General features: G+C 43.6%; 1 protein-coding gene across 1 annotated transcript in view; it reads left to right on the top strand.

The window, feature by feature from the left end:
• The window catches only part of ARID5B (AT-rich interaction domain 5B), a 198,182-nt gene that overhangs the window by 78,334 nt on the left and 105,780 nt on the right, over positions 1 to 14,068 (top strand). Inside the window, exon 4 of the mRNA XM_075534830.1 lies at positions 12,936 to 13,166. Within this exon, the coding sequence (XP_075390945.1) occupies positions 12,936 to 13,166 (231 nt within the window). The remainder of the gene's footprint in view (positions 1 to 12,935; positions 13,167 to 14,068) is intronic.

Here is a 14,068-nt window from a genome sequence, read left to right as displayed (position 1 = left end):
GAGCATCTTAACGCAGGTCAAAGGACTCAATTTCTACTGTCAGGCTCCCCCTTGACTAGAAATGTGGGCAAGAAACGGACAATCAAAAGCTTATGGTTAAAGGGGCCCTGATTTATCAATAAAGGAGACTTCCCTGGAACCAATATTTTGATTTATCTGAGAGAGCTTGACTTGAGAAATGAATAGTGCCGAAGTTTAGGAGTCTATCCCTGGGGAGGCTTCTGTATTCATTCCCTCGGGCTTCCATAGCAAACCCACAAACCAGGTGGCTTGTCACAAACGGGAGTTATTGCCTCACCATTCTGGAGGTTGGAAAGCAAAACCAAGAGGTCAGCATGGCCATGTCCCCTCTGAAACTCTTCGGAAAGTTCTCCTTTGCCTCTTGCTGGCTTCTGACGGCATTCCTTGGCTTGTAGGTGCATCGCTCCGATCTCTACCGCTCAATTCACATGGATGTATTCACTCTGCATGCCTCCTGGTGCTTCTTTTCCGCTTTTCAGTCGTATGGGATTTGGAGCCTACCCTACCCCGGTATGATCTCATGTTACCTAATACCATTTTTAAAGACTCCATTTCCAAAGTCACATTCCCTCGTACAGGGGAATTCGGGCTGCCATATTTCTTTATGGGGAGCGCCTTTAACTCATAGTTGTTCCCCTTGGAAAGTCTTCCTGGAAGCTCAGGATGTAGAGGACCAGGTTCTAGACCGCTGCTTTAAGATGACTCCATGATAGAAAAGGTCTGAGCCACTCTGGAAAGCATATGCTGGCACGGAAGACACAAATGTAAATGTCATTTAGGATGTGAGCTCCCAAAGGGTAGTGTAGTTGTTTGGAGCACACTTTCTTGGTGCTGGATGAACTCTCTGGGTGTGAGGTTATTCCATCAACGAGGGAACCACCTCAACCCGCCGCTCTCCATCTAAAAAGGTCTCCCAGCCAATGGCGGCGGTGCTGCTGATAGGCAGCTCTCTCTGGATTCGTCCTGGCTTGAGTGCATGGTAAACTGATGACATAACTGCACTTGCTCCTTGTTGGGAACTTGAATGTTTATTGCCACACTACCCACAGCCAATGACATTCGCTAAGACTCTCGGACGTCCGGGAGGAATGCCGCCGGATGACACTGATTCCGTGCCCTCAGCTAAGTTTGCGTTTTAGTTCGTGGTTAGGAAGGAGGCACTTCTTCTTTCAAGAAACAGCGTCCACACTAGGAATGCCACCCTGGCCAGATGTTATAAAAAATCCAAGAGTTGAAAATGCGGACAACCCGAAGAAGAAAGTAAACCTTACAGGCAGTTCTGAAACGTTTAGACGCTCACAGTTCGTGATGTTTAAGTCCTAGAAAGCGAACACAGGTTACAACGTCACACCGGTTGTCGCTGTTGTTGGCAGCTGGCACAGCTGTCCCCAGTTTCTGGAGGTGTCGGGTCGTGGTCCCTGCCCATGGTCGGTGCAGACCAGATTCTTGTGATGCACTCGACTTTCCTTAGCTAGTTTTTGGAAGGCGATCACCAGGCCTTTCATCCTGGTTCCCTGTGGTCAGGAAGAGATGCTGAGACCTATTGGGCACTCCCTGGTGGAATGGAGGCTGCACGAGAGATGCATTGTGTGAGAGCCAAACTTGGGTTTCCGGCATGAAGGCACGAATGCCGCCACTGGACCACGAATCCACCGCACACTCACTAGGACACCTAGCGTCTAAAAGACAAAGAAGCACAAGGGCTGCCCAGGCCGACGAGGACCCAGCACCCACACGCACTGCTTGTAGGCGTGCGAAATGGTGCTGCCACTATGGGAAATGATCGGTTAAACACCGAGTTACCACGTGACCCAGCAATTCCACTCGGAACTCTGTCCCAAGCTCACAGCCATCGGGTCGGTGCTGACTCACAGCGACCCCCCTCCACCCTCCGGGGGTTGCTGAGATGGTTTATGGGAGGAGAAAGCACAGTTTTTCTCCCAAGGAGCTCCTTAGAATTGCTGATCATGTAGATCACAACCCAATGTCTCACCACTACGCAAGAGAAATGAAAACATAACTATATAAAATTCATCTCTATAGGCACGTGTCTAGCAGCATTACTCATAATAGTAAGAAAATGGAAACAGTCCAGATATGATTAATAGATCGAGTGCTTCCATACAATGGACTATTATTCAACAATAATGGATGGAGTGCTGATACATGCATGTCACAACAGGATGAACCTCGAAAACATTACAGTAACTAAGAAAAGCCCATCATAAAGACCATGTCTATTAGAATTCCATTTATATGCAATGGCCGGAATAGGCTAATTTTTCGAGATAGTAAGTAGATTGTGGCTGCTTGGTGTTGAGGAGGGATAATAAGTAAGAGGTGCAAGTTGTCTTTGGGGGGCTAATTGAAATGTTTTAAAATTTATTGTGGGGGGATAGCTGCATAACTCTATAAACATACTAAAGTCATTGGATTTTATACTTTAAATGGGTAAATTTTGTGGTACATGATAAAGCTATTTAAAAAAAAGAAATGATGCTGACAATACTGCACAATACCCCCCTTTATCTCACTTAGCAATATAATAGAAACATCTTTGCAGGACTTGAAATACTTCATTTAATGATTTTTAATGTGCACTACTTTTAAGGAGATTGATTGGGTCAAAAAATTCCAGGTAATCTCTCCTTATGACATATTTGAATTAAAACGATCCAACTTGTGCTTGTTTGCTTGTTCATTTTGTGGAGGTGCATCTGATAGTGAGCAGTCATGGAGAGCCCTCGTGGTGGAGTAGCTAGCCAGGTCAGCATTTCGAATCACCAGCTGCTTCACAGGAGAAATAGGAGGCTCTCTGCTCCCGTCAAGCGTTTACAGTCTCAGAAATGAACCGGGGCACCTCCGCTCTGTCCTCTACGGTCACTATGAGTCAGAATTGACTCAATGGCAATGAATTTGAAAAAAAAAATTCCAGATGGGTAGGTGAGGGGTACTGAGGAGGGATGCAAGGTTAAAAAAAAAGGATTTGTTTTTTATTATAGATAGGAACACAAAGATAAGTAAAATAATATTGCTACTAGGGTTTCAGCTCACACATGCATGTGTTTATTCCAAACAAAACGTGTTTAAATCTGTAGGTGGCTGCAGACAAGTGCTCTCAGTGTTACATTTCTCATGTCTCTTTAGGGAGCCTTCAAATAACAAGGTCTACTTCAAAGAATGGTTTCCACGGAATCTGCTGGGCCAGTTACATTCAAGGCAGAGAGACCGGGTCGAAGGGGATAGTGAATGAGTTTTAAGATTCCAAAGGGGTGATCTGGATAGGTTTTCCCAAAGACCACAGGACCATCGCGAGGGCTTGTAGTGAGGAAGGTGGAAGACAATTGGAAACTGCATCTGTGAGGAAAAAGCCAGAGAAGTTGTGCCCGGGAATCATTTTCTATCCGGGCAACTGCACTCGCTTACTCGAGGGCGGTCCCATGAGAATTCTTTTGGGAAACCTGACCCCCTACCCCCAACGTATTCTACAACCCTGATGTTGCCCCTTCACATTTCCTTTTGTCCTCTAGCCTCAAAAAAACTTCGAAAAGAAACACTATTTGAGCCCTTTGAGAAGACCCAAACTGGTATTTCTACTGAGAGTACACCAGCCAACCCACTGCCATCTAGCAATGTCGACCCTTCCTGGCTTCATTGGGCAAAGTCGCCCTGCTCTACAGTTTTGCCTTTTTATGGAAGCAGACGTCTCAGATCAGCTTCAAGTGGAGCAGCGGGGGGACTCCGTCCACCAACCCAGTGCTTCACCCACTGTGCCAACAAGACTCCTTCTGAGAGAACTGGACACACCCACTTCAGAAATGTATGGTGCTGAGTGGAGCTTATCCCCCCCCCCAAAAAAAAGCGTTACCTTTTGATATTTTTTGTGGATGCTATTAGTCTCAGATGTTCCCTGGCAGACGTTCACCTAGAGTGTTTTCAGTCCCCCAAAATCAAGGGTTAGATGGATAAAGGTATTGACAATAAAAGGCAATAATCATGAAATGTTTAATCATGAAATAATCATGAAATGTTTTAAGGTATTCAACTTAACGACTTAGAGAGCCATCAGAAGTGAGCCTTTCCATAAGAGAGGGGCCTGCAAAGACCCATATGCGGGGGCTTCCAATAGTTCATGGAAAAATTCCATGATCTTTGAATTCCATTTTTCATGAACTTTTTGAAGCCCCTGAGGCCCCTTAGGATGTACGTCTATAGAGAGTGTCTTATATGATCACATTAGTCGATATTCATCAGTATTAGTTTCTCATACATAATTCACCTCACCCCACCGCCCCCGATCCTGGTATAAACCATGTTGGAAATAGTTAGATTTAACCAGAACAGTGTTGAATTGACTATGAAACCATCATGTCCGGGGAAAAGTTATGCCAAAGAGTGACGTGTGACTTTGTTATGGGACAATTTGCGATCTTCAGTGCCGAGGGACTGATGTGTGGAAGTGAATCATTTAGTTATTGATTGGCGCCTTAATTAGATGTATCCATGAGTCTGGGGGTTCGGGAGGATCTCTCATATGTCAAGGGTTTACACAAGCCAGCTGAAATAATGGTGGTGTGATTCTTGCAATGACATATGATTCTTGCAACAGATTGAAAAAGCCAGAGCCATGTAGCTAGTCCCCGGGGGGTGATGGCAGAAGTCAGTATGATTTCTGAAGCTATGTCTAATGATGGGCAGGCTTCCACTGATTATAGCAACTTTGTCTTGGAAATTACAGGGGTTGGTTGGCCAGCAGTGATAGGTAGCTACCTATAAGCCAAGCTATGTCTGAGTTTAGTTAAATTCAAATCCCATATCATAAGCCTTATCTGGTTCGCTAGTAAATAAATAAATGCCCACGTCTCTGGCTGAGAAAACTTGAGGATCAATTTAAAAGTAGGGAAACTTCTGTCGAGACCGGGGCGTCTTGGGGGTACTGTTTATGTTTTCTTCCTCAGATACTGGAACTTGTTATAAAGTGAATGGCAGGCAGTAATTTAGTGATTAACCGTGTGAAGGGTAGGCCAGGTAAGGTAGCTGAGACCCCTGAGACTCATGCTTTCGGTGTGGTCACCACTTTACCTATCCATCAGTCGGGCTCAGGCAGACATGCCTAAGTGTGCTAGCTATCCTTGTGTTGTAGGACATCTGAATCAGCAAGGTGAGCCCAATGGTAATGAAACTCAGATGCTCAGGATGGAATCCTGAGTCCTTCTGAACAGCTCCAATTCAGTGGCCAATGGGAGCACCCTGGAGGCAGAGTTAGCAAGCTTCCCTGTGGGTTCCTTTGTCAAGTGATGGCCAAGTTTGGTCTGCCTGCAGCTTTGTGTTACTTTGCTTTGTTGAGTGATGAAACAACAGCAAGAGCCACAGCTGATATTTATATATTCGTGGATATTTTTTGCATCTGCCTGTCTGCCTATCTTAAATGGCCTACTTTGGGAAACAGCTGGTTAAAACCCTAGCATTTGAAATATTCTTTGTTCTGTTTGTAAATCAAGCACTAGTCAATTTTCCCACAGCTTTTTTTTTTTTTGGTAAGTTCTCCAAAGTGATATTTTTGTTGCTTATTCTGAGAAGATCTTTGTTTCCGTTTATCAAAGCAAATGGCAAGCTGGGGACCATTTAACATTTAAAGTAGGTTTTTGTTGTTGTTGCTGGTGTGTGTGTGTGTGTGTGTGTGTGTGTGTTCGTGCGCTTAAGTTAATAAAGCCAATCTTCTTGTTCTGTTATGTTCAAAGCACATTATCTTTTTATTGCCAGGTCTGCACGGCCAGGCCTGCTTTCTGTCTTCGCCATCTCAGGCTGCCCCACTTGCTTACTGTGTGTCGTGGATTACAACATCGTGAAGGGTGGGGCGGCACCAGCTGACTTACAGTACAAACCATTTCTCAAAATAACCACAACAGTGCAATCCTGATGTGTAATTTACGTCACCGTATGTTTTTATGAAATCGTTTGTGACATTTTCATTTCTATTCCGGATGGAATCTTCTCTCTCCCTCTTAATTGGGCAGTTAATTTATTTTTATTATTAATATGTCCACTCCTTGTCTTGGCATGCCTCCAACTTAACAGCTTTGATGAGGGAGGGGGGAAACACAAATTGATCTCCCCCCAACACCACCACTCCCTGCCTTTAGCTGCAAATGTGCTTTCTTCTTCGATGCATCCTAACTTTGGGTACTAAGTTTACTTGGCGAGAGATTTAGAAATGTGGCCAGAGAATCACTACACATTTACACAGAGCTGTAGCCACGAATTGATAAAGTTGAGGTACAACTGTGGAATGTTAAACACTTTCAACCAATTCAAGCTATTTAGTCATATGCACTGCTGCATTTTCCTTTTTACAAATGTCTTTCTGTATAATGTCCTGTAATTAGAACAGGAAATCATTGAGTAACTGTAAGATGAATAAGAGCACTTAGACTGAAAGGGAAATTACCTTCCGAGAAATTATATTCTTTTTCCCCCCTGCATGTTACAATGTTGGTAATGATAGTCACAGCTGTAGCTGCTCTTATCTGTAGAATTGTTATGCTTAGGTTTGGGGGAATTAAAGAAAAATAAAACAAAATCATTTTCAGGAATCATCAACAAATGAATGGACAGAAAATAGGAAGTGCCTAATTATGAGAAATATTCGGTGTCACAACAGAGCAGCAATTAAATGGAAACTTTAATATAATTGTCAGTAACAGTGAAAATTGGATTGGTGCCAGGTATATAAAGTTGAAGCTTTGCTGCTCAGTGGTGGGCTGCGGGGAGCACAACAAAAGGTAGAAAACGTGAGAACGGGGTGTCCATGTAGGAGAGCAACAGAAGGAAGCGTAAATCATCCTGAGAGCCTCCCAGGTTGACATGACTTCACTGAAATGGTCTGAAAACGAGACATCTCGTTTTATAACATGAGGGGGTTCATATTTGCTTGGGAAAAACAGGGCACTGGATGCTGTCTTTGACCGTGTCTCCTACCGAGCCCTCGTATATAGCTGGGATCTTCAAAATGAAAAATTTAAATATTTGTTTCTATTGGCCTCCAAATACATTTGCCCTGCTATGATTTAGAGAACTAAAGGGCAAAATACTTGGCAGATTTTTCAGTTGAGGTAATTAGGTGCAGGAAGGAACATGCATACTTTTTCCACCAGGCTCTATAAAATCCTGGTGTGAAGGTTTTTAAGATTTTTTTTTAAAGCTTACTGATGTTAGAAATAGATTAGAGTGGTTTTCAGTCAGCACAATAGTGTGATGTTTCCGAAACAAGCTTTCCTTCTTCCTCCCCAGAACGAAAAAGAAAGTTACATTTCTAAATTGTTGTGTAAGCGATAAAAGCACATTTCTCCCACAGAATTTATGTTTTCAGCCTTCTGTGCATTTGGCCACCATTATCTAGTTAAAAAATAGCATTATGGATATTTGAAAGTCAATGCTCCATTAATTCATTGTGTTTGTTATTTCATGCATCTCTCTTTGTACAAAGACAACTTGAGCAATGTGCTATTCAGAGTGAATGTCTGCGATTGCCCCCCTCCCCCCTCCACACCCTCCTCCCCCACTCCCCCAGCCAACTCGGAGGAGCGCAGCCATGGTCTACAGTTACCCTCTGAAAAGTTTGGGTGGAGTAGCATGTTATAATTACAGTTTCTCTGTGGAATTCTGTTTGGGACTTTGAAAATATATAAATAAGTGAAAAATTGACATTGAGAGAGGTTAACAAAACGTGTAATTACGATATAAGCACAGAATTAGAGTAATTTTCGTTGAGCATTGCAAGCAGTGTACTTTAGGTATTAACTTTTAATAGACAAAGTTCTTTTAGAGGAGTTCAAGTGAGATTTAGTAATTTTGAGTCTCTTATTCCCTAGGACTAATTTATTTTAAAATAAGCATGTTCACATTTTCTTTTCTTTCTTTTGGAGGGGGCGAGGGGTGGGGTGGCCACTGAGGAATGGGATGACATTTTAATATAATGTCATAATCATGGTTTAAAATTTCAGTCTTGGGCACCAGCAATTTATTTCTGATTCTTTTCTGTTGACAGAATCCAAATAATATTTATATGTATATACAGCCCAACCAACTGCCACCCACTCGAGTCTGCTAGGCAGAAGCCCCTGAGAGCGGTATTTTGATCTCTTGTCCTTCTCTGGGGGTGGTTGACAGAAATCTTGGTTCCAGGAGCACCTTGTCTGTCTGCTGCTAAACAAATGGGCAGTGTATCCATTCACTATTCATTCATAGATTTATCTGTTAGACCTATATGAAACTGGAAAGGGGAAAATGTCCTTCAGACCATTTATTGGCAGCCCTTGTTGCATGGGTGACTCCATATAAGACTGTTGTTTCCTATAGATTATGTGAATATGAAATTTGTAAGGAGGGAAGAAGCAACTAAGGAGATTATATATATATATATATATATATATAATCTCCTTAGTTGATATATATATATATATATCCTTAGTTGCTTCATATATATATATATATTCTTGATATTGCTTGTTTAACTTTGATTACTTCCCAGGATAGGTAGGGCAAACTAAAATATAGTCATTGAAACATTTAATATTTTGCATAGCCGTGTCAGGGGGAAGTTGGTTTCCTGCAAAGACTTGGGGGAAAGTGAGAAGATCACAGGGTTTTAGATCTGGCGTGTTCTTTCCAAATCGTAGTCATATTTGGTTATGCATACCTTTCTTTCACGTTCAGATGATCACTTTGACTTAAGAAAAAATGAGCACCTTAGCCTCAACTACAAAGGAAGGCTTCAGTGCCTTCCTGCAGTGAAACTTTGGCCTGGAGAAGGTGTTGATCTTGCCCTTACTCTAGGTCTTCCCTTTATCATCATCGAGAATGATTGCTAACTCTCCTGAGACTCTTTAACATCAGAGCCTACAAGACATCCTCTGAGAATGTCGTCTAAGTTGGGTTGGAAATTTGCTACGGCCCAAACAATGCCAAAATCCTGGTCCGAATGGGTGGTTCTATTCATAAGCAACACAATGCTTGTAGTTCTGTTTTGGCATCACTTCGTGTACTGCCACCTGCACCCAGATTCCCAATTGTGCTTTTCGTCTCTTAATGTGGAAAGAGTTGCATGAAGGGAAGGGGTCCAAGACTTGAAGAAGATAGGGTGGATGTGTACGACAGATCCACCCGCACTACAAATGTCGTCACAATGGCAATTGCAATGGTCCAAGCAATAACAAACTGTCATGACCAAAGTAGAAGAATTCTGGCTTTGCAACCCATTAATATGTACTGCTACTAATCAAAAGATCGTTAACCAGATTCTACCAACAGGCTCCTCAGAAGAAAGTCTTGGGGATTCACTATCCCCACTCCCCTCCCCCCAAAAATCAGCCATTGAAAACACCAGAAAGCACCATTCTGCTTTGACACACATCAGGTCGCCAAGAGCTGAAGTTGACTCTGTGGTAACTGGTAAACTTAGCCATGCCTTGAGAAGTCTTCCTTCTACCTGACTGCTTTCTATAGTTCTCTAGGAAAGAGAAACTTCAATGACAGCCGATCAAAGATGATCATTTCATCCCTAATAATATAAAGCAGCTGACTCTAATAAGAATAATTGAGACATTTTTCTCATGATGGAAAAATCATCAAACTTGTAAGTTATAGTTTTCACCTTCATAATTTTCTAGTTCTTTGGGGAAAAGAATGTCTGAGCTTCAATTTTCCCATGTCTAAATCAGGGAATTTTAACAAGCAGTGATACTACTTATTGATTATTGTGAGGAACAGAAAAGAGAATGGATGTGAATGGGCTTTGTACATTTTAGTGTTCTGTGACATAGTAGATTTTGTGTTGGAGTGTTAACCACAAGGTCAGCAGTTCAAAACCACCCACCATACCTTGATGTCTGTGTCTGAACCTAGCTTTTTGCAGTAATCTACATAGACCTTGTGGTGTAGTGAGTTAGGAATTGGGCAGCTAACCAGCTAACCGCAAGGTCATCAGTTTGAAACCACCAGCTGCTCCACGGGAGAAAGCAGATGCAAGAGTTACATCTTCAAAACCCCATAGTCACAGTTCCACCCTGTCCTACAGGGACACTATGCGTCTGAATCAATTCGATTATGGTGAGATTTGTTTTCACTTTTTATTCTGCTTTCTAAATAAGAAAACAGACCCTCAGTCTGCAAAGCTTTGGTTATAGAGGTTTTTTTAATTTCCTGTAGTATGGAACCCTGGTGGAACTGAGGATTAGGTGTTCGGCAGCTCCCCTCAAAGTTGGCAGCTCAAAACTACTTTGTAGGAGACAGATGAGACTATCTGTTCTCCTAAAGAGTTATTGTTTCAGAAACCCACAGGCGCAGTTCTAACTCTGTCCTGTGGGGTCGCTGTGCATCAGAACTGACTTCTGGTTATTCTCTGTTCCACTCACAACAGTCCCGGGAAAGTAATGGGAACAGAGAAGTTGGCCCTGAACTCTGTTCTAACCCCTACGGGTTAAGAATAGAAGTATAAACTTAACAATGGAATCAAGAAATATATATATATATATATAAAACATTTAGGAATCAAGAAATTAAAGAAAACATTTAGGACAGGGACTCATGCTTAATGCATTTGCTACAAACTCAAAAAGTCACTGCCATTGAGTCAATTTCTTAAGCATAGAAGCTAGCCAGAGAACTGAAAATAAAGTTGAAGTGGCTTCATCAAGTGAAATGGTCAGCGAAAGCCAGAAGGAGAGTTGAGGAATAGCAAGCAAGTCGAGTGGTCCCCAGAGCCCGGCGGGGTTCTTCTCCTGGGAAGCTAACTCTGAAGCTTCCTGTCTGTCTGTCTTGTGGAATCGGAAAAGTGCGGAAGAAACTTGTTACCTTCCCTCCCACGCAAAAAGGACCACAGCACACCCGAGATAGAAGTTATCTGCCCACAGGCATTTGCCTAGAATTTACTACATTCATAGTATTTGGACATTAGGTGCCAAGCATGATGAAATGGAGTGAGCCCTGAGAGCTCTCGTCCGTGGACAAATAGCAAATAATAGTCCCATTGGTAGGCTGGGGACTGCTTCTTCAGATATCGCTGAGATGCTCTAAAGTTCTAACGGTGTTTGGAGAACATTTCCGATAAAATATGTTGGTCTTTAACTCTCGAGAAAGCACTGGGTTGAACTTAAAAGGTGAACTGATATCTTGGAATGCCACAATATAGGTGTATAAAATCGCCAACTGGGGATATATAGCAACATCTCTGAATGACTTCTCACTTGGAGACTTGCCTTCAGTGAAAATAGAAATACATAATTTCCTTTTAATTGCGTGTGCCAGCTGACAAAGTGGTGACCCACAAGCTAGGCAGGTGTCTGAGAAATGGACATTTCTAAAAGATGCTGTCTCACAAGCAGCAGAACATCTCTGTTCGGCGAGAAGCCTGCAACCTGAGGGACTAAGTGGGCACAGTGAGAGACACATCTGGGTCTGGGCCTCCCACTGGGAAAGGTCGTATGCACACCTTCCGTTGGTGCTGGTTATGTTCCATCATTACATTCTGCCCTTACTCACCCATCTCCCGCCGGTTACCAGATGGCCACGAGAATGTCGGTATCCTTAACAACCGTCTCGTGCAATTCCCCGCAGCATGGTAAGGGCTGGAAATATTGAGTGTTTTCCCTTTGGATAAGCAAGTGACATGTCTGGGAGTTACTTGCAACGGTCCTGATGGTGTGGTTGGAGAGAGTGGTGGCAACCTGGGTCACGGAGCCGAAATTCAGCGTCGTGGCCTGTGGGAGACAGTGCTCTGACGGGGGAGGGGGTGTATTCGCCATTTCTCAGACTTGAGAGGTAGAATCTGCCTTTTACAAATGGGAACAGGTGAAAGCGAGGTGTCAAGAAGCATTCGGATCACGGCAAGGAAGGGTCCTTTGGAGTGGCCGCCATGTTCTCCTGAGTTCAGCCGGTACTGATGGAGGTCGCTTACAAAGACACTTGGGGAGTCCTCATGGCATGGTGCTCTGGGATGTGAAGAGCATTGGCAGAGAGGGGGTAAGGGTAGAGGGAGGGAGGAAGAGAGAGATGTTAGCCATCAAGTTAGAACAGAGCATGTTGCCATAACAAATGGCCCTTAAATGGCGGTTGCCTAAAACAACAAAGGTTTTTATTTTTTTCTACGTAAGTCAAATGTCCATTTTGAATCATCCCGGGGCTCTGCTCCACATAACTCCACGCCAGTCCCCATCTTGACCAGGCAGCCACTGTCTGGAATATTCCAGCTCTCCAGAGCATAGGAAGCAAGACAGTATGGTTATACACCTCTGCTCCGAAGGGGACTACCCGGTTCTGGCACGATCTTGGCCAGAACAAGTCTTCCTGCCACTCGCCTTCAGGGGCTGGGAGGTAGGGGCTTTCCGCATGCCCACAAGAAGAACAGAAAATACCTGTGGAAGGCCACCAGTGGCCACTGGGGTAGATGGCGATGTCACTTGGACATCTCTTTCAGAGGTCCCAAGCACAGCAAAGATGATATCATTGACAAGAAGGGCAACCAACATCATTACGTGTCAAGAAACTAACAGTTCGGATTTTTCCTTCAAGGATGCTTACAAACGATAGCAGATTCTTTCAAAAACAGTTCTCTGCGTCCCTGCTTTTTATATATTGCCTCCCCTGCCAGTGGGGCCATCCAGCTCTCTCTTCTGGCCACAAAGCGGTGCTGGCCACAGGTAAGGCAGCCGGAGGCATGTTCTTATGAAAAATGGATGGTGGATGGTGGGCTGGAGGTATTAGCCAGGTGGTGATCCCAATTACCTAGTCTAAGTGTCTTTTTTGGGAAATGGCATTGTTCATCCAAAATGAAAAATAATCACTACAATGACGCCATGGTTAAGGAAGTTCGTTGTTGCAGGGAAGAGGCTCACGGCAATGTTTTCTTGTTCCTCTAGGGGAGGACGAGGAAGAAACGAACGTGATCGTGCTCAGCTACCCTCAGTACTGCCGGTACCGCTCCATGCTGAAACGCATCCAGGATAAGCCTTCGTCCATCCTGACGGACCAGTTTGCATTAGCCCTGGGTGGCATCGCAGTGGTCAGCAAGAAGCCTCAGATCCTGTACTGCCGGGACACCTTCGAGCACCCAACGCTCATCGAAAATGAGAGCATATGTGATGAGTTTGGTGAGTCTTTTTGTTGTTGTCATTCCTGTATGAAACCTGTGTGTGTAGTTGCTTTCAGTTCTGGTGAAGAGCAGCGAAGGGGAACCGGGCCTATTTTGAGAAGCGGAGTATGCCACCCTGCCCTCCCAGCCTCCAGATGAGGGCAGCATAAGGTGGCCTTGCCTTCTTGGCAGTTTTGGTTGACCATGGCTAAAAGGTTATTATTTAGAGGCTGGTGTTCATTAGAGAATCAGAAGTTGCTAGGTCGACCTTGAAATTGGACTTCAGGACAGGACGCTTTCATGTTAGCCATCTTTCAAAAAGCTTTGGCTGTTGAGATAATGATTTTTTAAAAATGATCAGTCCCTTTTCTGTATTATAAGAGTCTATAAAAATGCCTACTTGGGACCATTTCTACATTGCAAAGCAGGTAGGTTGGTGGGTAGATAGATAAGTGGCATGGTCTACTGGCATGGTCCTAGATTTTTTCAAATGTGTGTGTGTGTGTGTGTGTGTGTGTGTGTGTGTGTGTGTGTGTGTGTGTAGAGAGAGAGAGAAAGAGATTTAGGATCAACTTGTAGATACACACACTGCACATATACAGTTTGACTTGAGTTATAATCAGCATGATAGCAAGTGATTTTAGATAGTTTTTACCAGAGATAAAACTTACTAAAGATAAACCAAACTTGTTGCCATCATGTTGATTCCAACTCAACCCTATAGGGCAGGGTTGTACTAGAACACTTTATGGGAGAAAAACCCTTGTCTTCCTCAGAGCAGCTGGTAGGTTGGAACCACTGACCTTGTGGGTTAGCACTTCAGTGTGTAGCCCACCACATCACAAGAGTGCCTTTATGTGTGTCTATCTGTATCTGCCTCTTTGTCTAGCTGAATGGTCATCTGCCTTTATAGAGAGATAG

This window comes from Tenrec ecaudatus, chromosome 16 (genome assembly GCF_050624435.1).
Source record: "Tenrec ecaudatus isolate mTenEca1 chromosome 16, mTenEca1.hap1, whole genome shotgun sequence".
Lineage (NCBI taxonomy): Eukaryota > Metazoa > Chordata > Mammalia > Afrosoricida > Tenrecidae > Tenrec > Tenrec ecaudatus.
Note: the sequence above shows the minus strand (reverse complement) of the source record. Positions and strands in the feature narration are given on the sequence as shown.